This window comes from Podarcis liolepis (assembly GCF_965112155.1).
Source record: "Podarcis liolepis genome assembly, chromosome: 2".
NCBI classification, from domain to species: domain Eukaryota; kingdom Metazoa; phylum Chordata; class Lepidosauria; order Squamata; family Lacertidae; genus Podarcis; species Podarcis liolepis.
The window spans coordinates 113732485-113755519 of NC_139555.1; the positions used below are offsets into that span (position 1 = coordinate 113732485).

At 47.7% G+C, this 23035-nt stretch overlaps 1 protein-coding gene across 5 annotated transcripts; it reads left to right on the plus strand.

Moving 5' to 3' along the window:
• Positions 1-1276: 1276 nt before the first annotated feature.
• On the plus strand, positions 1277-22747 carry LOC310701749 (uncharacterized protein). 5 transcript variants are annotated; one of them, XM_083493073.1, is made up of 8 exons: positions 1277-1557; positions 6843-9318; positions 13021-13503; positions 15773-15868; positions 17164-17268; positions 19362-19525; positions 20690-20793; positions 21479-22747. In XM_083493073.1, exons 3-8 carry the CDS (start codon positions 13029-13031, stop codon positions 21678-21680), a joined length of 1146 nt encoding a protein of 381 aa, XP_083349199.1. In that variant the 5' UTR covers positions 1277-1557; positions 6843-9318; positions 13021-13028; the 3' UTR covers positions 21681-22747. The 5 variants fall into 5 exon arrangements, with proteins under 5 accessions (XP_083349199.1, XP_083349203.1, XP_083349202.1 ...); XM_083493076.1 differs by having other exon boundaries at positions 1309-1557; positions 6665-9318; XM_083493077.1 differs by lacking the exon at positions 6843-9318 and having other exon boundaries at positions 1283-1557.
• The last annotated feature ends 288 nt before the right edge of the window (positions 22748-23035 follow it).

Sequence of the window (23035 nt, forward strand, 5' to 3'; positions counted from 1 at the left end):
GCTTTGCTCTGATCAACTGTTAAAATGTGTAGGTACCAAAGGTTGGGGGGTGAAGGTGCTGTTTGCTTGGTTCATATCCTGTTCTAACCACATGAGCAATCACCACAGATGCTAAGATAGCCGCTAAACAAGCTGATTTTAAAAGGATTTTATAGCCGGTTTTAGTAACTTGTTGAAATCCTCTTGCAGTTTTCCAGGATATTTGATAAAGTGATTTGCAAGCTTGTTATGTGTCAGCTACTGTATAAATATTATATAATGTTCAGAGCACCAGTGGCAAGGCGACTCCCCTGATAAGCATATCAGAAAATAAAGGATAATGGAATCAGAGAATGGTAGAGTTAGAAGGGACCCCAAACTCTCTGCAATAAACCATCCGTGACTGATGGTCACTTAAAGGTAAAGGGACCCCTGACCATTAGGTCCAGTCGTGGCCGACTCTGGGGTTGCGGTGCTCATCTCGCTTTATTGGCCGAGGGAGCCGGCGTACAGCTTCCGGGACATGTGGCCAGCATGACTAAGCCGCTTCTGGCGAACCAGAGCAGCGCACGGAAACGCCGTTTACCTTCCCGCCGGAGCGGTACCTATTTATCTACTTGGACTTTGGCGTGCTTTCGAACTGCTAGGTTGGCAGGAGCAGGGACTGAGCAACGGGAGCTCACCCCGTGGCGGGGATTCAAACCACCGACCTTCTGATCGGCAAGCCCTAGGCTCTGTGGTTTAACCCACAGCACCACCCGCGTCCCTGATGGTCACTTAACTTCTGCTTAAAAAACTTCTAGTGAAGGAGAGTCCACAACCTCCCAAGGGAATCCGTTCCACCATCGAACAGCTCTTGCTGTCAGAAAGCTCTACTACCCAGTGGCGTAGCGTGGGGGGTGCAGGGGGGGCCGGCTGCACCGGGCGCAACATCTGGGGGTTAGGGTTAGGGGGCGCAAATCCACGGGTTAGGGGGCGCAAATCCACGGGTTAGAGGGCGCAAATCCACGGGTTAGGGGGCGCAAATCCACGGGTTAGGGGGCGCAAATTACTTGCCTTGCCCCGGGTGCTGACAACCCACGCTACGCCACTGCTACTACCTGATGTTTAGTCCGAATGGATTCACAAACCTTAAATTGTTTTAGAATTAAGTGAATGAGGCTAGATCAGGGTAGATGTTTGCATACAGGGTATGAAGCCAGAACCTAATGTCTCAGCTGTTGGGAACAGATAAGCACACCGCTGGTGAGGTCATGCCGTCCACCCTTGGGTGGAGCAAAATTACCCAGCTTCCCACGCACACAACCCCACCAGGCGGACTTCTGGGACGCTGGAACTAGATTGCTTCGGTTTGGTCTAGTTCCACTCGGCATCCGAAGTGATAAACATCACATGACCCATCCATGTTTCTGTTATCTTGGACTGAAAGGGTCTATGCCCCGTGGTAAGAACCCGAACACTACGAAGGAAGGCTTTTCAAATACCTCCCAAGACGAGGCAACTCAGACCTCCAGCCACTGAACATCTGCCTCCTCTCTTAGGTCTGATTATCCCAACAGTTTTGACAGTGAGAGCCTGGTGAGACAACCTTATATTTGTTTATGTTTTGCTTAGACTGGTACCTTTAGGAATATAGGAAGCGTAGTGCTGATAAGGGTGGCGCTGTGGGTTAAACTACAGAGCCTAGGACTTGTCGATCAGTAGGTTGGCAGTTTGAATCCCCGCGACGGGGTGAGCTCCCATTGCTCGGTCCCTGCTCCTGCCCACCTAGCAGTTCGAAAGCACACCAGTGCAAGTAGATAAATAGGTACCGCTCCAGCGGGAAGGTAAACGGCGTTTCCGTGCACTGCTCTGGTTCACCAGAAGCGGCTTAGTCATGCTGGCCACATGACCTGTAAAGCGAGATGAGCGCCGCAACCCCAGAGTCGGCCATGACTGGACCTAATGGTCAGGGGTCCCTTTACCTTTGCCTAGTGCTGATAATGCCAAGGTTGCAGGTTTGATCCCCGTATCGGACAGCTGCAAATTCCTGCACTGTCGCGGGGATTCAAACAGGGTTGGACTAGATGATCCTCAGGGTTCCTTCAAACTCTGCAATTCTATGATTCTATGATCTAGCCCAGAATTTCCAACACTGACTGGCAGCAGCTCCCCAGGGTCTCTGCCCATCTTCTGTTGTCTGCTCCTTCTTAGCATTGACGGAAAACACGTTACTCATGTGTGCAGTGTAGTGTGCAAATGCTTTTTGTTTGTTTTTTTGTTTTGCAAATTTTTAAATTTAGTTTTACATGATGATTATACCCAACAAACAACAATTCCAAAGGAAAACGAAATAAAAAAACAAAAGCTTCTCTCGAAACTTCGGACGTCCCTCCCTCAGTTCCATTTCTAAATTTTATTCCGGCATCTCTTACTGTACTATGTCTATTATATATCCATAGTGTCCAAAGTTCATGTTACTTTACAAGTGTTATTGTACCTCGGGTTACAGCCGCTTCAGGTTGCGTTTTTTCGGGTTGCGGACTGCCAACACCAGGAAGTACCAGAACGGGCTACATCCAGGTTTTTGTGGTCGCACATGTGCAGAAGTGCTAAATTGCGCTTTGCACATGCGCAGAAGCACCGAATTGCAACCTGCGCATGCGCAGACGTGGGTTGTGAACGCTGCGGGTTGCGAATGTGCATCCCGCACGGATCACGTTCACAACCCGAGCGTCCACTGTATTCCTGTTTACATTGGTCTCTAAGATATGTTATAAAATTATTCCAGTCCTTAATAAAAATTTGGTCTTCCTGTTTTTTGATCGTCCCTGTCATTTTGCCATTTCGGCATAGTTCATCAACTTGGTCTGCCATTCTTCTCTGGTCGGGACTTTGTCTTCTTTCCATCTCTGGGCTAAAAGCATCCTTGCTGCTGTCGTTGCGTGCATAAACAGTGTTTTCTTCTCTTTTGGTAATTCCCTACCTATAATTCCTAATAAAAAAAGCTGCTGGTTTTTTAACAAAAGTCATCTTAAACATTTTTTTCAGTTCATTATATATCATTTCCCAGAACGCTTTTACCACCCCACATGTCCACCACATATGATAAAAGGTAGCTTCTTTCTTTTTACATTTCCAACACGTATTTGAAGCACTTCTATACATTCTTGCTGATTTACTAGGTGTAACAGATACCAGCGGTACATCATTTTCATATAATTTTCTTTCAACGTATAGCAAGCTGTAAATTTTAAATCTTCTTTCAATAACTTTTCCCATGATAAAAATAAAAAAATTCGTTCCAGTAGCACCTTAAAGACCAACTAAGTTAGTTCTTGGTATGAGCTTTCGTGTGCATGCACACTTTTTCAGATACACTGAAACAGAAGTTGCCAGATCCTTCTGTATAGAGAGAAGGTGGGGAGGGGTATTACTCAGAAGGGTGGTGGGAATGGGAGATTGGCAGATAGCTGAGATGAGCCTGTTGACGACTCTTAACGACTGTAATAGGTCTTACAGGAAAATGCAAGGGGTGAGAAGGTGAAAAATGGCTAAGTCATGTATTTTGACTATGGCAGACCAACACGGCTACCTATCTGTAACTTTTCCCATGATAAAGACTGTACAGTGGTACCTCGGGTTACGAACTCTTCAAGTTACATTTTTTGGGGTTATGAACGATTGCAACCCGGAAGTAAGTTTTCTGAGCTCTCAGAGGCCTCGCCGCTGCCTGGAGCCAAGCCCAGACATCCGTGGGGCCTATGGAGCTCTTGGAGGCCTCTGCGAATGCCGGAAGCCAAGCCCCAACATCAATCCACTGTCCATTACAGTGGCACCTTGGGTTACATACGCTTCAGGTTACAGACTCCGCTAACCCAGAAATAGTACCTTAGGTTAAGAACTTTGCTTCAGGATCAGAACAGAAATCGTGCGACGGCAGCGGGAGGCCCCATTACCTAAAGTGGTACCTCAGGTTAAGAACAGTTTCAGGTTAAGAACGGACCTCCGGAACGAATTAAGTTCTTAACCTGAGGTACCACTGTACTTGCAATGGGAAAGTCCGCTTCAGGTTAAGAATGGACTTCTGGAACCAATTAAGTACTTAACCTGAGGTACCACTGTATATAAATACTTTTTGAGTCCACGTTCCTTTGAGGCCATTTGGTCTATCCCTGTATTTGGGCTTTGAAAAATAACTTTCAAGGGTGCAAGTTCCTGGGTGCTTCCAAACACAAGTTTACTGCAGAGTCAGTGCTGCTCATGGTTGAAACCCTTTTGCACCGTCCACATGATATCACCATCAAAATGCCAGAGCGTACTTGGAATCTTAGAGTTGGAAGGAACCCCAGGGGTCATCTAGTCCAACCCCCTCCAAGGCAGGAATCTCAACTAAAGCATTGATGACAGATGGCCATGCAAGCTCTGCTTTAAGAAGGAGAACCCACACACCCCGGACAGATACTGTTGAACAGCTCTTACAGTCAGAAATCTCTTCATCCTTTAAACTGGATTCCCCTGACACACCCATCCTTTGGTACATACACATTTTAGCTGTTGCCCAGTGAAACTAGGACATGCGTGGAATACACGTTTTTCAACTTATTTTCCAACCTGTCAATCATGATGCTTTGTGAATTACTGACTCTGCCATTCATATTCAGGCGCCTTTATTACGCACAGCTACTCGGGCCTGTCTCCTCCCCCAATCTGCTCCATGGGCTTGTACTTGCACAATTCTCCTCTATTGCTACATTAAAAAAACCACAAAACCCTTTTCCTTGGGCATTGAGACACAGAGCCCGATCACCGACAGCTCAGGGGGAGGAGACATAGCTGTCAATTTACAGATTTGAAAATAAGAGACCAGCAGCCTCGAAAATAAGGGATCAGCAGCCAAACTAAGGGATTTTGCTTAACATACAGAAATCCGGCACTCATGGAGCCAGGCTGCTTTGGCTGCCACTGACTGTGTTTTTCAGGGGGTTGGACTAGATGATCCTAAGGGTCTACAACTCCCACCAAAGAAGAGGGGCAGACAAAACTGATGAACGACGTCGAGATGGCAAAGCTTATAGGCAGAATTAGAAACCAGGAAGAGGACCTCTTTAATAAAGAATGGGGAAAGTTTATAATTTATTTGAAAAGCTATTGTAAAGAGTTACACACATTGGTAGGATTGACAGAAAACTTGCAATAAAAATTTGAACTACGGATGGACAAATGATTTATAAAAATAGAGTTATGAAAGGGATGCAGAGGGGGAAATCACTACATTAAGATGCTGCACTGGTTGGAGGGTATGCTAAGCAGAACGTCGGGGCTGCCGTCGTCCTGGGGCGAGGAGTTCCATCGGCCCTTCCCCGCCCGAGAGAGAGACTCTCACTCACGACACCCGTAAGCCCAGCATGAGGCGGTTGCGGCGCCGCGGCGCCGCAGCAGTCACTGAAGCGCCACCCTTCTGCGTCCCTTCCCATCCCCTCCTCTTCCTCCTCCCTCAGGCCGCCTCCTCAGCCGCCGCCGCCGCCGCTGCCTCTGGCTTCCCCTGGCAGCGCGGTGGAAGTCTTGCAAGAGAGGGGCTGCCTGCCCTCCTGCCGCCACCCGTCTCCTCACGACGCGCCCCTGAGGGGGAAAAGAGAGAGACAGAGATGAGGCAGCTCGTGCGCGCGCGCTCTCTCACTCTCTCAAGGTGGAGGACCCCGAGCCGCTGCTTTCCTCCCGAGCCGGGCGAGCATGAAACCCGGGAAATTTAAGGGACATCATCAATAAGGAACAGCAGCGGGAAACGGCGCTGGGATAAGGGAGTTTCCCGCCAAATAAGGGACGGTTGACAGCTATGGGAAGCGACCCTGTTTACCAAGGATCTCTTGTCTACGTGACCGCAGTAGCCCGACCATCAGTCAGTCATTGCTTTCTGGTTTTACTTGAAGTTCAACTTTGTGTTTTTTCACTTGCAAATACGAAGCGAGAGCCCTAAAATGAAATGTTTCCGGTTTGGCAGATGCCTCCTGGCCTTTTGCTGACTCCTGCAGGGGGTGCTGTTGCGCAGGTTGAAACGCTGAGTTGCCCATTTCCGAAAGTCCTTTTATTTTATTTTTACATGCAAAAAAGGAGCTTAGTAGAATCAGAATCAGAAGAATCTTTATTTACATCAGCCACTAGCCATAGCAATGAAATGAAAGGTACTGAAGATAGAGGTAAAAACTTAACTATAGAAAATACATTTTGGGGGTTTACAACAATAATCAAATACTGTCACAGATCTTATTTTAATTGCCCCTGCTTAGTAAGGTAAAGGTAAAGGTACCCCTGCCCGTACGGGCCAGTCGTGTCCGACTCTAGGGTTGTGCGCCCATCTCACTTAAGAGGCCGGGGGCCAGCGCTGTCCGGAGACACTTCCGGGTCATTTGGCCAGCGTGACGAAGCTGCATCTGGTGAGCCAGCGCAGCGCACGGAAACGCCGTTTACCTTCCCGCCAGTAAGCGGTCCCTATTTATCTACAGGCACCCGGGGGTGCTTTCGAACTGCTAGGTTGGCAGGCGCTGGGACCGAGCAACGGGAGCGCACCCCGCCACAGGGATTCGAACCGCCAACCTTTTGATCGGCAAGTCCTAGGCACTGAGGCTTTTACCCACAGCGCCACCCGCGTCCCTTTCCCCTGCTTAGTAGTGATCATCTATGACAAACCCCTATTTTCTTGCGACAGATCCGTGATTCCTAGGCATGCGACAAGCGGAAGCATGGATGAGCAAGTTGTGCTCTGCGCCAATTCTTCCTGCCCCAGGGATCTTGACCGAGAAGGCGGATTCCTGGGCTAAGGGCTAGGAAGCTTCCTCTGTTGCAGCAATGGCGAGCTGTTTGTTTTCGGTTTCTTCCCTGCACAGAAGTCTTCCTCTCCCTCTAAAAAAAGGGAGCATGTCACCAGTTTGCACCCTTCTGCTGCTCACACCCCGCTGGGACTGAGCGCACCTCAAAAGCAGGGCACACCCAACTCTCGCCATCACCCTCTTGGCAGGGGCGAAGGGTGCCCTCTTTTGAAAACATGGATGAAGAAGCAGCAGCAGCGAAATTGTGCCCAGGCTGGGGGCGAGGAGCAGGCTAGAAGAAGCAAAGATCACCAGTGCCGAAGCAATGATTCTTCAACATCAACTTTGTTAGACTGGTCATGTTGGGCGGATGCCTGATGATCGTTTTCCAAAGCAACTACTCTATTCCGAACTTAAAAGTCGAAAGCATAATGCTGGTGGCCAACAAAAGAGATTTAAAGACTCTTAAAAAATGTAGTATAAACACTGACACCTGGGAAAAACTGGCCTGCGAGCGCTCCAGTTGGAGAACAGCCTTTACCAAAGGTGTCATGGGCTTTGAAGACACTCGAACTCAGGACGCAAGGGAGAAACGTGCTAGGAGGAAGGCACGCTTGGAAAATCCACACCGTGATCAATTCCCGCCTGGAAACCTATGTCCCCACTGTGGAAGGATGTGTGGATCCCGAACTGGCCTCCACAGTCACTTACGGACTCATTGTTAAAACCATGTTTATGGAAGACAATCTTACTCGGCTACGAGTGATCGCCAAAGAAGAAGAAGGCAGGCAGGCAGGGTGGATAATGTGTGTGTGGGGGGGGGATTTTAATTATTTCATTTCTATAACGATTGATAGTTTTTTAAAAAAATCCTCATAGTGATTACTTCTCAGAGAATAACAATACATACCTCAGGATATTTAAAGAGACAGAGAGAGACAGAGAGAGAGGGGGGGGGTATTTCACAAGATCTCTTCACTCCTTGGCAAAAAATCTTGTGCAAAACTTCAGTTTTTAAAATATTTGTTAAAAATGGAAATTAATATTTCTCCCTTTTTTTAACAACAACAAGAGCTAAAGCCTCGTTCTGCCCATTGAGAAATAAGGCATGCTTACAGGGACTCTGTTGTAATTTCTCACCATGCCAGAAAAATAATTTGCCTGCTTACCTTCTTTCCTAGGAGTACATGAGCCAGGGCATGAAAAAAAAAGAAAAAAGAGGTTGCATCCCATATTGCCTCAGGAATTTTTGTGGTAAACAGAAGCTGTTGGAAATAATGAGAGCTCATATTTTAAAATAAGTGTAGATAATAATCAAGCTGTGATCTGCGAGCCTGTGTTGTGTGAGATAAGCCAACCCTGTTAGCAGTGGTCTTTCTAGAACCTTCCACACTAAACCAGTGCTGACTAACCCAGCCTTTCTCTATCTTGAGTCCTCGGATATTGTTGAACTACAACGCCCATCACCCCCTGACCGCTGTTCACACCAGCTAGGGATGATGGGAGTTGTAGTCTAACAACATCTGGAGACCCAAGTTTGGGAAAGCCTGGACTAACTTTACAGCAGTCTTTCCATCAGGCCAAAGCAAGGCTTCTCTCTTGGCTGTTCTGAGAGAGTGGCTCCATTTAGTTCCTCCTCTTGCCGAATTCTCCATCCCATCATTATTAAGAATGTGATTACTTGTAAGAACCGGTGCCAGAGCTTGCTTACTTTCCTCTTCCCTCCCTGGTTCTTTTTCCTTTTGTGCTGCAACTTTTCAACTGGCCCTCTTATGCTAGCTGCTCTTGGAAGCTCTTCGACCAGTGAGCAGGGTGAAAACACCTTTAAATAAACACATAACCTTTAACTGCAGTGGTTAGATTCTTCCTCTTCCAAGTTTTAATGTATGAAACTGTTGTAAGTCTTGCCTTTATTAGTTCATAACTGTTGCAACAGTGGCCATGAATAAAACTGGCTACAGCTCGTGGCTGGTGAGGAGAGATTAACCATGATCCCATCTTTGGTCAACACATTAAGCTGAGCTCAGCACAGTGCAGGAGTAAAATAGACCAGGGAAGTAGAAGCTATAGGCCTGTTATGTTTGTGTAGTGCCAATAAGCTACAGTTTAGTTTACCGTGACATACGAGCCAGGTCACTGAGCGAATACTGGCAGCAGCAAAATGATTTTGTGGACCTTCGAAATCCAGAGAGTGTGCGCCAAATACCAGCAAACAGCTTTGGATAGTTCTGCAAATCGGCCAAATTCTGCAAGAAACTTAAGCTCTCTTCTGCAAGGGAGATTATTCTGCAATTCAGCATTCCCTCTTCTTCGGCAGAGGGAATTACGCTTGCAGTTTCATGAAACGCAAGGCATAAGCGCTCGAATGCCAAATATCTGTCACAGTCTGGAGGCCCCAACTGCCCAGAAGGGAACTGGAGCACGCATACATGCCAAAAGACCCAAGTCCTCGTTTGACCCAGGAACCAGAACGGCGGTGAATAAAAATGCATTCCGGTTTTCATACTACCGTTATTTCGAGGAGCCCTCTTGCGTACTGACTCAGGGGGTTCAGGTTTGTAATTTCAGAACCTTTGGAGCTGGCGGACATGACCTGTTTACTGCCCAGGGTTTGAAATGGTTCCCTTAAAATGTTCCCTCCTTCCACATGGGTCACTGTGGGTCGCACTTGTGCCTGTCGCTCCAAAAAACCCCTCGGCCTCCTTCGTGTTGACATCCCTCTGTTATTTAATGTCTGCTGGCCTTGGCAAAACCAAGCTGGGCCCGATTTAGCCTGCTCAGCTAGGCAGAATGACCCATCTTACGCCCCAAGCTCCCTCCCAGGTCCAGTGCTGAGCTGAGCTCCCCTTTCAGATAGTTGCAGGTTTCCTTGGGAGCTGTCAGAACTGACCAAACCTCCTTGCCCCTGAGAAAGAGACAAGAGAAGGCCTGAGGTTAGGGTGGAAAACTAGGATCCAGCCAGGAGCTCAACTTTCCCCCTTAAACTGGTTTGAGAGGAACTCGAGACGGTGACATTCCAGGTACGTCACCAATAATTTGTTAAGGCTTGGTGTGTGAAGGACAGCTAAAAGTAACAGTGGAGCCGTCTCCCTTAGGAAGTTGTGGGTTCTCCTTCCTTGGAGGTTTTAAAGCAGAGGTTAGATGGCCATCTGTGAGGGATGCTTTAGCTGAGATTCCTGTAATTCAAGGGGTTGGACTAGTATAGTCTAACTGGGTCATTTCTGCTCTCTATGTGAGTATCTGTGATGGGGACGCTTTGGGGTGTTTATGCAAATGGGTTGGGACTTAAGAACCCAACCTGTCGTATACAGTGGTGCCCCGCAAGACAAATGCCTCAAAAGACGGAAAACTCGCTAGACGAAAGAGTTTTCCGTTTTGGAGGTGCTTCGCAAAACGAATCTCCTATGGGCTTGCTTCGCAAGACGACAATGTCTTGCGAGTTCCTGCTGGTCCCCCCCCCTTTTTTCTAAGCCGCTAATCCGCTTATCAGCTGATCCGATCAGCAGATAAGCCGCTAAAAGCCGCTAAAAGCCGCTAATAGCGCTAATCCGCTAATCCGTCAATGGGCTTGCTTCGCAAGACGAAAAAACCGCTAGACGAAGAGAATCACAGAACGGATTCTTTTCGTCTTGCGAGGCACCACTGTACCAGGCCAGAGATTTCTCCATCTAGCCTAGTGTTGTGGGTCTGTAGTAGAAATCTTTCACTTCACTTGCTCTCAGATCCCTTTTAACATAAGGCGAAGATTGAATTTGCAAAGCAAGTGATCTACCCCAGAGCTGTGGTTCCCACACCTGAAAACTGCAGGTTCTCTCCCCTGAACTCCTCTTCCACCAAAGCTTGAACTGACCAGTTTCTGTTCCTACTGCTCACCCTCAACTGAAAAGGCTCTTGACGCAGGAGCAGCCAAAGTGGTACCTTCCAGATTTCTTGTCCATTGGTAATTCTGCCTGCAGCTAATGCAAGCTGGACGCGGATGGCGCTGTGGTCTAAACCACCGAGCCTCTTGGGCTTGCCGATTGGAAAGTCGGTGGTTCGAATCCCCATTATGGAGTGAGCTCCCGTTGCTCTGTCCCAGCTCCTGCCAACCTAGCAGTTCGAAAGCACGCCAGTGCAAGTAGATAAATAGGTACTGCTGTGGCTAATGCAAGCTGGACGCGGGTGGCGCTGTGGTCTAAACCAGTGTTTCCCAACTTTTGGGCAAAGGCACACTTGTTTCATGAAAAAAATCTCGAGGCACACCACCATTACAGCCCCGTGACGTCAGGGCGCAGCGTCACGCCGGGAGGGACATGAATTGCTAGCAAATTACATAATCACCTCCTTGAGGGCTGGCTCATCTTCTCCGAAGGCAGAACCCCATTAATTAACAGCAGAGACTCACACCATAGCCAAGACGGGGGGGAAAACCTCAGTCATGCACAGTCATGCACATGTGGGGGCTAAATGAGGACGAAGACCGGGCAGAGAGCAGGGTTCAAATCACCCTACCTGGCCAGGACAATCCCTGGGTGCTCCCTTGGGCCACTCGCCTGACCCACCTCGCAGGGCTGTTGTTGCGAGGATAACACGGGGAGAACCACGCGCACCCCCGGGAGCTCCTTGGAGGAGAAAGCGGGCGATGAATGCAATGCACGAAATATATGAGAGGCGACCAGGTTTTGCAGGTGAGGGGCCCCCGCCAGCCTCCGCTTCCAACACCCGGCGCAACGACGCCGAAGTTTCCCCCCGGGCTCGGCTCGGGGAGCAGCGCTGCTCCCCCCCGGCTCCCCTTCGCCCTCCCGGCTCTCTCTGCCGCCCACTGGGTACCCCCCTCACCTGCCAAGTCCGGCGCGCCGGTGGAAGTTGCATGCATGCATGCAGGGCGCCGCGTTGCCATTGCATTGCACTGCACTCCATGCAACGCCTGCACGCATGCATTGCCTTGCCCGCCCGCCAAGGGGTCTCCCCGCGGTCCGATGCGTCCCCTCCGGCGCGGATGCAGCATTGCAAAAATAAAAAACCCCCACACAGCCCTACCTGGGGGGCAGCCTCCGCCTCCGCCGCTCCGCCTCCGCGGGGATCCCCGGGCTCCATCCTGCCGCCCGATCTCCGCGGGGGCGCAGGCAGGCTGCGCGGGGTCTGCGCGGAAGAGCCCCTGTCCGCCTGGCCGCCACCGCTGCGCTCATTCCATGGCCGGGAGAAGAGCGCTTCAAACAAAACGCCCGGCCCGCCAGGCCACGCTGGGAAACGTAGTTTGCGCACCCCGCGCGGGCGCGGAGCCCAAGGGCGAGGGGACTACGGATCCCGGCAGCCCCCGCGCCGGGGACGGAGGGGGAGAGGCCGGGTGCAGGGATGGAGGGACGGGTGGGCGAGCAAGTGAGTGAGTGGCAGCCGCCAAGCCTTGGCCGAGAGCCAGGAAGGGCCTCCCTGGAGGAGGAGGAGGGAGGCGCAGAGCGGGAGGGAGGGAGGGAACCCCAGGGGTCATCTAGTGACGGCGCCCCAATAGAAAATTTGACTAAAAAAAAAATCTTTCGAATTTTTTAATTTTTCCCGTGGCACACCAGGCAACATCTCGCGGCACACTAGTGTGCCGCGGAACAGTGGTTGGGAAACACTGGTCTAAACCACTGAGCCTCTTGGGCTTGCCGATTGGAAAGTCGGTGGTTCGAATCCCCATTATGGAGTGAGGTCCCGTTGCTCTGTCCCAGCTTCTGCCAACCTAGCAGTTCGAAAGCACGCCAGTGCAAGTAGATAAATAGGTACTGCTGTGGCTAATGCAAGCTGGATGCGGGTGGCGCTGTGGTCTAAACCACTGAGCCTCTTGGGCTTGCCGATTGGAAAGTCGGTGGTTCGAATCCCCATTATGGAGTGAGCTCCCGTTGCTCTGTCCCAGCTCCTGCCAACCTAGCAGTTCAAAAGCACGCCAGTGCAAGTAGATAAATAGGTACCACTGTGGCGGGAAGGTAAATGGCATTTCCAGGTGCTCTGGTTTCCGTCACAGTGTTCTGTTGTGCCAGAAGTTTAGGCATGCTGGCCACATGATCCGGAAAGCTGTCTGTGGACAAACGCCGGCTCCCTCAGCCTGAAAGCGAGATGAGTGCTGCAACCCTATAGTCTCCTTTGACTGGACTTAACTGTCCAGGGGCCCTTGACCTTTTACCTTAATGCAAGCTGTAGTCCAAAAACATCTTGGCTACTCATGCTGCAACACAACCAGTTTACAGTTATGCTCCTTACTAGACATGTAAGAATTTTCTTCTTCTCTTCTTTCTAGCCAGAGTGATGGATGCGCACTCTCTAACATGTCAAAGTGGGGAAAGGGTTTGTTTGATCTGCTTGAAGCCTTGCCAAGGTCCAGCCATGCAACCCTGCGGGCACAGCTTTTGCCAGTCGTGCTCCAACCAATCCTGGGTGGATGAACTAAAGGAGAAAGTCACCTGCCCTGGATGCAGAGAAATCTTTCTGAGAAAGAATCCAGGCTCTTACGAACTTCTTGGGAAAACGGAAGAGGCCACCCGGCTGACCACAGTGGATGAAACAAAACAGTCAGCTCAGAGTATCTGTGAGATACACAAGGAAATATTAAATCTTTTCTGTGTTGAGGATCAAGCCCCACTCTGTTCAGTCTGCAGAAAATCCTGGGATCATTCATCACACACTGTGATTCCCAGATGGGAGGACAGTTTTCCAAGATCAAAGCCTTCCGATTCTGGCATTATAGGATACTCAAACACAGCCACTGGCATCAAAGGAAATGGTAAAGAAATGGAGCATTTTGTGATGATAAGTGCATGGCTTGTGATATCCTGAAGCAAACGTTATGGGAATTATTAGATAAATGTCTGGAAGTAAAACCACAGGTTTATCCTCACGCCGTTTAATGGTTCCATGTCCTGTCAAGGGGAGGGAGATATACCAGGGCAGCTTTGCATAACTGGTATCTTTTGAGGTGGAGGTGGGGATTCAACTCTGCATGCATAGCTCTTCAAAGACTTGCAGCACAAAAACGGGAAAAATAAGTCGACAGTGAAAGAATAGCTCACAAAAATCTGGAAGGTAGCAACAATGGCTTCCGGAATTGATTAGAGCGAGTGAAGGCAAACAAGAAAGAGAACATTTTAAAGATAAACGGAAACCATGCATTGGATTTAGAACAGGCATAGGGAAACTCGGCCCCCCAGATGTTTTGGGACTACAATTCCCATCATCCCTGACCACTGGTCCTGTTAGCTAGGGATCATGGGAGTTGTAGTCCCAAAACATCTGGAGGGCCGAGTTTGCCTATGCCTGATTTAGAACATAAATATGCATGAATGTGGTAGTTTTTCCTATGTAGTAAAATGCTAAGTATAGTATAATTATGGTGGTGCTCTCCCCCCCCCAAAAAATAAGAAAGAAAAATTGCACTAATCCAGGGATTCCCAAACTATGGCCCACGGACCACTGAGTTTAATTTAGGGGGTTCTGTGGCATGTCTGTGAAGAACAGTGGGGTACAGTAGCTCCATCGTTCTTAGAACCTGGCAGACCACCCAGAAGGTGAGCAGGACACCTAGAATTAAGATAATAATAATAATAATAATAATAATAATAATAATAATAATAATAATAATAATTTATTTATTTATACCCACCCATCTGGCTGGGCTTCCCCAGCCACTCTGGGTGGCTTCCCAAAAAAATATTAAAATACTGTAATACATCAAACATGAAAAGCTTCCCTAAACAGGGCTGCCTTCAGATGTCTTCTAAAAGTCTGGTAGTTGTTGTTCTCTTTGACATCTGGTGGGAGGGCGTTCCACAGGGAGGGTGCCACTACACTATTAAGAAGCTTAATCTCGATGCAATTAAATAGTGAATCTAGTACCTAGCACAGTGCATTGCAATTGCTGCAACAGGTTGATGTGAGCCACTAAGACCCTCAGCAATTTTCAAGTGGCCGATGGGGGGAAACACTGGGAGCCATTGCACTAATCAACTTATTGGGGGTGGAGAGGGAGGAAAGGATACTGAATACATCCCCCTATGATCTCATGCCTTTTGAAAGTGAACTATACTTGTGTATCCCTGAGTGTTGGATCCAGTGGTATAGCATGGGTTGCCGGTGCCCGGGGCCATGTAGAGGGGTGTGAGGAAGGGAAGCAGACAGAGCACGCATGCACATTCAACTGCCTAGCGGCATCGGCGGCGTCACCCAAGAGACCGCTGCTGCAGAGATAAGAAAATAAGAGTAGTTCCAATGTCTGGAGAGGTCACTTCCTGGTTCGCATGGAGAAACTGTTTTCAACAGAGCCCAGCAATGGAAGCAAGCAGCTGTACTGAGGCAGTACTGGGTGTTGAAATTTTGCACCCCTAATAATTTTGTGCCTGGGTCAACCGCCCCTGTGGCCTCCAATGCTACACCACTGGTTGGATCAGAATAGGAAATCTTGCATGTGACATCTGTTTGGGCATGGAGTCCGATAGCCAGCTTAGGTTCCATGCACAGAAAAAACCTCCTTTCTGGCATATGGTCCCTAGCTGGATCAGTGTGAGCATTTTTTTGTTCCCCAACAGACAGGGTGAGCAGATACAAAAGCAGTATTAGTTGCAAAGCACAGCTCTCTCAGTCACCACCAAAAGTTTAAACGTTGCCCCGTACCTGATCTCACTGCTTACCAGTGAAACCTGGATACATAAGAAAATACGTATCCAGATAAAATGTTTCTGGATATGAATACCGTGGTACCTCGGGTTAAGAACTTAATTCGTTCCGGAGGTCTGTTCTTAACCTGAAACTGTTCTTAACCTGAAGCACCACTTTAGCTAATGGGGCCTCCTGCTGCTGCTGTGCTGTGCTCTGCACATTTTCTGTTCTCATCCTGAAGCAAAGTTCTTAACCCGAGGTAATATTTCTGGGTTAGCGGAGTCTGTAACCTGAAGCGTATGTAACCCGAGGTACCACTGTACATATCTGGACAAAATGTTTCCAACGGCTGTGGAAGATATGGTCAGAAATCATTGTTGGTTTGTGTTTACCCTTCAAAGGAGAGGTCCTTGGTGGGAATGAGAAGGACAGCGCAGATAAGCTCATGCTGATTGAGCCACAGGTTGACTTCAACGTGGAGGAAAACAAGGAAGAAGGTAAAAAGGCTTTGCTAAGAACAAAATAAAAAAGTTCCTTCCAGTAGCACCTTAAAGACCAACTAAGTTAGTTCTTGGTATGAGCTTTCGTGTGCATGCACACTTCTTCAGATACACTGAAACAGAAGTTGCCAGATCCTTCTATATAGTGAGAAGGTGGGGAGGGGTATTACTCAGAAGGGTGGTGGGAATGGGTGATTGGCAGATAGCTGAGATGAGCCTGTTGACGACTCTTAACGACTGCAATAGGTCTTACAGGAAAAGGCAAGGGGTGAGAAGGTGAAAAATGGCTTAGTCATGTATAATGAGATAAGAATCCAATGTCTCTGTTCAGACCAGGTCTCTCCTGGTCTCTCCAGGTCTCTCCTCCTCTCTCCTTTGTTCAGACCAGGTCTCACCTTCTCACCCCTTGCCTTTTCCTGTAAGACCTATTGCAGTCCTTAAGTGTCGTCAACAGGCTCATCTCAGCTATCTGCCAATCACCCATTCCCACCACCCTTCTGAGTAATACCCCTCCCCACCTTCTCACTATACAGAAGGATCTGGCAACTTCTGTTTCAGTGTATCTGAAGAAGTGTGCATGCACACGAAAGCTCATACCAAGAACTAACTTAGTTGGTCTTTAAGGTGCTACTGGAAGGAACTTTTTTATTTTGACTATGGCAGACCAACACGGCTACCTATCTGTAACTTTGCTAAGAACGTAAGAGCCACATATCTCAACAATGAGCAATCCTGATTTGCTTGCGGGATATTTACACATCTTCGTTCGTTCCACACTTTTCATTGCATTGTCCCATTGCTTTCCTAACAACAAAAACTCTGTGTTATTGTTGTTGTTTTGTATAATTCCCCCCCCCCAAAAAAAGAGAGAAATCGGTGAAATAAGATTATTCTCCCCGGGCCTCTTAAGCAATATAATATTGTGATAGTTTTAACCATCAATCATGGCATTGAACAGCTTGATATTTTATTATTGACTCTGCTGGTGTGGCAATTGGATATGGGGCTCACGAGATTGTTTCAGCGCTTATTATGATTGGATTTATGTGGCATGGCTGTCTTATACTCTGCCTGGTGGTGGGGTTCCCGGGGTTTTGGTATTATATTGATTTTATTGTATTTTTAAAGTCGTATTGGTTTAGAATCTGTGTTTGTTGTTGCTTTAGTCATACATCACCTTGGGAGCATATACGGAGCAGAAATTCAGGCATGCAGCAAAAGCAAGCAAGCAAGCAAACAAACAAACCCAAACCCCTAAATAAATAAGCAGAGTGTGTTCCCTTTCTTCACAGACACTCCATCAAACTCCAGGGTCCAAAATTCCATAACATGGATCCTCCTGATACTGTTCATCATCCAGATTGTGGGCTTGGTGACAACCATCTTCGTTTTCACAAGTGAGTAGGAATCAGCCGGGCACCGTCAAAAGATTGGTAGTTGTTGCAGCAACAAGCTCATAAATGATTATATTCGCTTGCTTCACTGTAAGTTAGTTGGCTTGCTTTGATGTTACCCTTATCTGCGGGACTGGGGTGCTGGGCTCCGAAAAGCCCAGAAAAGGGGAGCTATCTGTAAGATTTGGGTATTTGCCACCTATGACCTCACCTGGGCAGATGTTAGAGACCAGGCTGAGTAGTCCTGCTCTGATGAGGAATGGTGGGAGCCTCCCCCTCTTCCTGTTCCTGACCAGGATCCTGAAGCTGCCCAGGAGCAGTGGAGCAGTATAGATTTGGAGCAGTGGTTTGCAGAGGGGCATAGTTCGGAAGACAACAGCTGGGCAGAACTGAGTGGGGAAGAGCTAGGAGAAGAAGAACAGGGAGAGAGAGAATTAACAGACTCCCTTTTGCTGGAAAGTATCCCAGCGCTCAGTCTAAGGTCAAGGAGAGCAGATAAGGTAGCTATGCAGAAGGCCAAATGGTTGCAAGATCAGGTTGCCAGATGAGGAAGTGATGGGGGTGGCTAAGAGGGAAGTGGGTGAAAACCTTAATTGGGGGCATCTTTCCTCCGAGAATGGAATCTTTGTTTTTCTCTATGAACATTAAACATCTCTTTAACTGGTAAGAGACTATTTTCGCTTTGTTCTGCTTATCCACGGCCAAAGGGAGGGAGGAAGCCATTTCCCCAAAGCCTGACAGCAGGTGAAATGAAGGGAAGCCCTGGCCAGAGTGACGTGTGCTGCTTTGTGTATACAGATGTATGAATGTTTGCTTGGGTGCAGACATGCCATCTCCTTGCTGCGGTGCCCATCCTGCGTCTGTAAAGCAGGCTGATTTGTTGTAATTATGCACCTTTCTTTTCTTTTTAAAAAATTTATTTAATCATTTTTTCAATACAGACAGCAACCACACATACAACAAAAACCACAATAACACAATAACACAATTTAACAATTCAGATTTGAGTACTGATATACTATAACTACACCCTTTTAACAATATTTCCCCACCTCTCCTCCCCCTACTTCCCACCACTTTCCGCCTTATCTCTTAAGTAATCCTTCCAGATTTCTCCATATTTATCCATTCTTAATTTGCATCGATATGCAATTCATTCGTATGTAACTAGTCTGTCCATATTGTCGATCCATGTGCTCAATGGGATCTTTTTGCAGCTCTTCCCATTCATCAGAACAAGTTTTTTTTGCTTCTAATATAGCACGGTACATCCAATTTTTTTTGACCCCTTGTAATCTCCCACGTTTCTGGTATATAATTTAGAATTAAATTCAGATCTCCTAAATAACAATATTTTTTTATTACTCTTGCTATATATATCCTCACCTTGCACCAGTGTGAGGTAATTATGTGCCTTTCTTTAATAAAGCACTAGAGCTGATCACTCTGGTGTTGTGGACATCCTTCTTTGGTATCCCTGCACCCTACTGCTGCCAGGATCCCACCTTTCGGACTGCGGTTCAGGACAGTCATATAATGCATTTATATAATGATCAGGTAGAATAGCAACAGGTGGGAGCGAGTATCGTGAGGGGTGGAGTTACATGACAACTGGCCAGTTGCATTGCGGGAGGTGGGGAATCTTTGTGTCTCCTGCTATGCCCCCTGAGTCCCTCGGGAAGCGGACGGGTTTCTATAACTGTTATGTACTGAGTTGAATAGGATCCAAACTGCAGCAGTCTGATTGGTCCTAGAACAATAGGATTCAGAATGCAGCAGTCCGATTGGTCCTAGAACAATAGGATTCAGAATGCATTGGTCCTAGAACAATGCAGCAGTATGATTGGTTGGCAGGAACCACCCAATCATGCTCCAGATAGAAGTGAATCCACAACCTGATTGGCTTACAGTAGAATTCCAGAATTAGCCAATCATGTGCAGCCCATTGTGTAAATAATGTATGTAAAGCAGATACTTTGAGGGGACTTTCATTCATTCCTCCTCACCACTATGAGCTGAATAAAGAGCATGAAATCACTTTGCGACTCTGAGTATATTTCAATAACAAACGAAACTATGCTGGTTCTCGTCGTCAGAGGCTAAAGCTGAGCTGCCAGCCCCTTGTTGCCCATCTGGCTGGATTGTGAACCAAGGGAGCTGCTATCACGTCTTGCAACTGGAAGGGTCCTGGGATGCCGGCCAGCGCCACTGTTCCTCGCTCGGTGCCTCCCTGGCTGTGGTTGGGGACTTGGAGAAACTGGTAAGAGAAGGGGCCTGCTCAGATTGCATGCTTTATACTTTTTCCTGCATTGCTGTATCCAAACTGGAAGACGTGTCTTCAGTTTTAATGTTTCAACAAGTGGGATGTGATACATAAGTAGCAGTCAAGTGCAACATTCCTTGTTTTCCTAGAGTGGACATGCGAGGGAATGTTTGGTCCAGCCAGTCGGAACTTCCTGTTTCCTCCTGGGCTGAGACATACTTCCTTTGCATGTGACTAGAGGTGGGCGTGACCTTACCTGTCCAGGTAACAAAAGGACAGGGCACGCAGCACCCCCTCTCTCTTTGACTCTTTTTTACTTCCTCCATCGTTGGAGCAGCTTTTTAGCCAAAGATGCTCTGTTGACTTCCAGCCAACAGAAGACGCTGGGACTATCCCCATATGGGATAGTTCCAAATGTATTTTACTTTGTAACTAAGTCTGCCTTCAGGGATCCAACTGTGAACTGATGATGATGTGAGTAAACTTCTTTTAGTACTTCACACAAGATTGTGACATGTTTCTTCGTTTAGGAGGGATACAAAGGGGACTTACCAGGAACATACAATTCAATACTGAATTGTATGATATTGAGAGACTTAAACAAGCCTGCAACCAGCTACCTGCTGTGCATTAAAAGGGGAATGTGAAACTCTGCTAAGTATATTATATAAACAATATTAATAAGGATATTACTATTGATATAAGGATATTAATATAAGAATATTAATAAACCATATATCCTCTCCTGCCTCCCTGAACACACAACATTGGCTGAAAACTTCTCTATGTCACCAAGCACAGTAATCTATTATTTTTATCTTTATGAGGGTTTTTTAATCGTGTGTGTGTAGGCACACATGCACAGACACTCCTATACCACTTAGATAGTACGAAATCGTGGCATTTAAGTATTTTGACCAGTCCAACAAACAAACAAATATGTGAGCTTGGTGCTCAGTGCTCCTGAGATGAAACCTAGCTATTATCTCTCACCTCTCCTCTGGTTTTCATATAAACACATAATATGCATAAATTTGGTAGCTGGCCCAGCATTTAGAAACAAACAAGTTATTCTTAAGTCAGGTCCCTTGGCTATCCTAAATGTACAAAATCCAGCCCTGAAATATACTGAACCCCACGTTCTCTCTCTTTCGGAACCAGAAAGTCGCCATGCAAGACAAAGGCCCCTTTAACCACTGGGTTGGCCTCCTCAGAGAATCGGGAGGGAGCTGGAAATGGACCGACGGGACGGATTTCAACAACCTGTGAGTTGTTCATGCCTGAGCACCCACAACTGGGCAACTGCTGACATTCCTGCATTTCATTCCTTTACCTTTACCTTTTCACCTTATATGGTTTTATCGACACATATATACAGCCTTAGCACATGCTGGAGGGGTTCACAGCATTAACACTCTTAGCCAGGGGTAGGCAACCTAAGGCCCAGGGGCCAGATGCGGCCCAAACACCTTTTCAATCCGGCCCCAAGGACAGTCCAGGAATCAGTGTGTTTTTACATGAGCAGAATGTGTCCTTTTATTTAAAATACATCTCTGGGTTATTTGTGGGGCATAGAAATTTGTTCATTTCCCCCCAAAAAATATAGTCCGGCCCACCACATGGTCTGAGGGACGGTGGACCGGCCAACAGCTGAAAAAGGTTGCTGACCCCTGCTCTTAGCAGATCTTACTTCTCCATCAGGTCTCCAGAGAAGCCGCAAGCGACAGCTTTGAGTGCAACACAAAACAAAGCAAGGCAGGGATGTTTTGCCCAACATGGGTCTCAAACACACGACCTTGAGATTCAGAGTCTCACGCTCTACCAACTGAGCTATATATAAGTAAACTAATAGTGCATGTTGCTTTGGGCCTATCGGTTGGGAAAGCACGTCTGAAATTTTGCAGGCAAACAGCTGTATTGTTTACGTGTCTGTTTCCTCTCCCTTTGCAGTTTTGAAGTGGAAGGAGACGGCGACTGCGCTTTCCTAAGCCAGGGGGTCCTGAACAGTGGGGACTGCTCAGCTGAGAAGAAGTGGCTGTGCAGCTGGAAAGCACAAACAAGAGGCGGATTCCACAGCCCGGCTGGGGGACGTGAAACTTTAAGAGCTGACCCCGTGCCAAAGGACCTTTCCAGGCTTTTACCGTGTTCCTAGCTGCCACTCCCTCTGCGTGTGTGTGCAGTGATAAATCAGTCACCAACCCAAGTGACCAAGCTCACATCCTAGAGGGTAGCTTCCCTTTCGGGATTTGAGCACTCGATCAATGCTTTCTCGTGGCGTTGCTGCTACGAGAGCCAGTAGGCTGAAAAACCAGGTGATGCAAGAAAACATCCTAACGCGCTCTGTTTTTAGAAATCTTCTTGTTTCGTTCTTGCAGTTGCAATCTCAAGCATAACTTTCTTGAGAGTCGGTCGCGTGGAACTCAGTGGGGTTTACTTCTGAGTAACTAGGCAGAGGATTGCGTCTCTGTTTTAGTGCGGGCATTCTCTAGTCAGTTTTAAGAATGGCCTGTGATGAAGATGACCGCCTCAGCTTTCCTTTTAGATGAAAACATGGGCAGGTTTGTGGTCCCCAGGACAGGTGAAATTCTTCAGCAGAGTGCAACCCAAATCTCAGCCACTGAAAGGCTTAAACAGTGATACAAGCATCAAGCCCCACCAGTTCTAAAACCATGCGATTCTGAGATCTGTCCGGATGTATTTCGGACCTGACACTCAGTTGCTGAATGCCCAGGTTAGAATTAACAGTTTTACGGTTCTGTCATGAGACAGAACGTTGTGTAGTCAAAGTTTTCCAAGCAGGGAATGTTCCTGCCCTCGCTCGTACGGAAACGCTGGTTAGGAAACTACTATTTAGCGCTGCAAGTAAGATATTTATATCACTGTTGGAAGGGAAATCAGTGTGACCTATATAGTAAGAGCATAGAAGAAGACACAATCTGCTGTTTGTTGGTGCAGGACAACCAGTGACATATTTCTGCGACAGCTTTATTGCTTCGTAACCTTTGCTCTGAAAGAGGGAGCGTTTCCGAGAAGCAATCCCTGCATGGGTCATGCTGGCGGCCCATGTTCGCTATCATATTTACGCATGTGGTGCATAGCTGGAATACTGCACGTAGATCCAGTATCCATTACGGAGGCTAGCATGACAACACAGCCCTCTGTGAAGCTGTTTGCAGACTCAGCCCGGGGGGCGGAGCTAATAAACGCAGCACTACCAAATGTCAGCACCAATCTTTCTCCCTCTGTGCATGCACGTACGTGTGTGTGTGTGTGTGTGTGTGTGTGTGTGCATTTGTGGTCTGTGTGTTGACAAGGAAATTATGCTGTTCTTCGGGGCCTCGGTTCTTGAAATTCCTCCTTTTATATCCCTGTGAAAGGAGGCCTCTGGGCCCCCTTATGCCGTTGCAGGGCCGGCCCTACCATTTGACAATGTGAGTCAGTCAATTCAGGAGGCAGGTGCTGGAGGCCAGGGAAGCAGAGCAAGATGTTGGTGTATATGATGCTCAA

Coding starts and splice junctions, on each gene's coding strand:
- LOC310701749 (XM_083493073.1), top strand. CDS start 13,029: ATGGATGCGCACTCTCTAACATGTCAAAGTGGGGAAAGGGTTTGTTTG. Junction 15,869..17,163: donor GGAGGAAAACAAGGAAGAAG/GTAAAAAGGCTT, acceptor CTTTCTTCACAG/ACACTCCATCAAACTCCAGG. Junction 17,269..19,361: donor AACCATCTTCGTTTTCACAA/GTGAGTAGGAAT, acceptor TCTCGTCGTCAG/AGGCTAAAGCTGAGCTGCCA.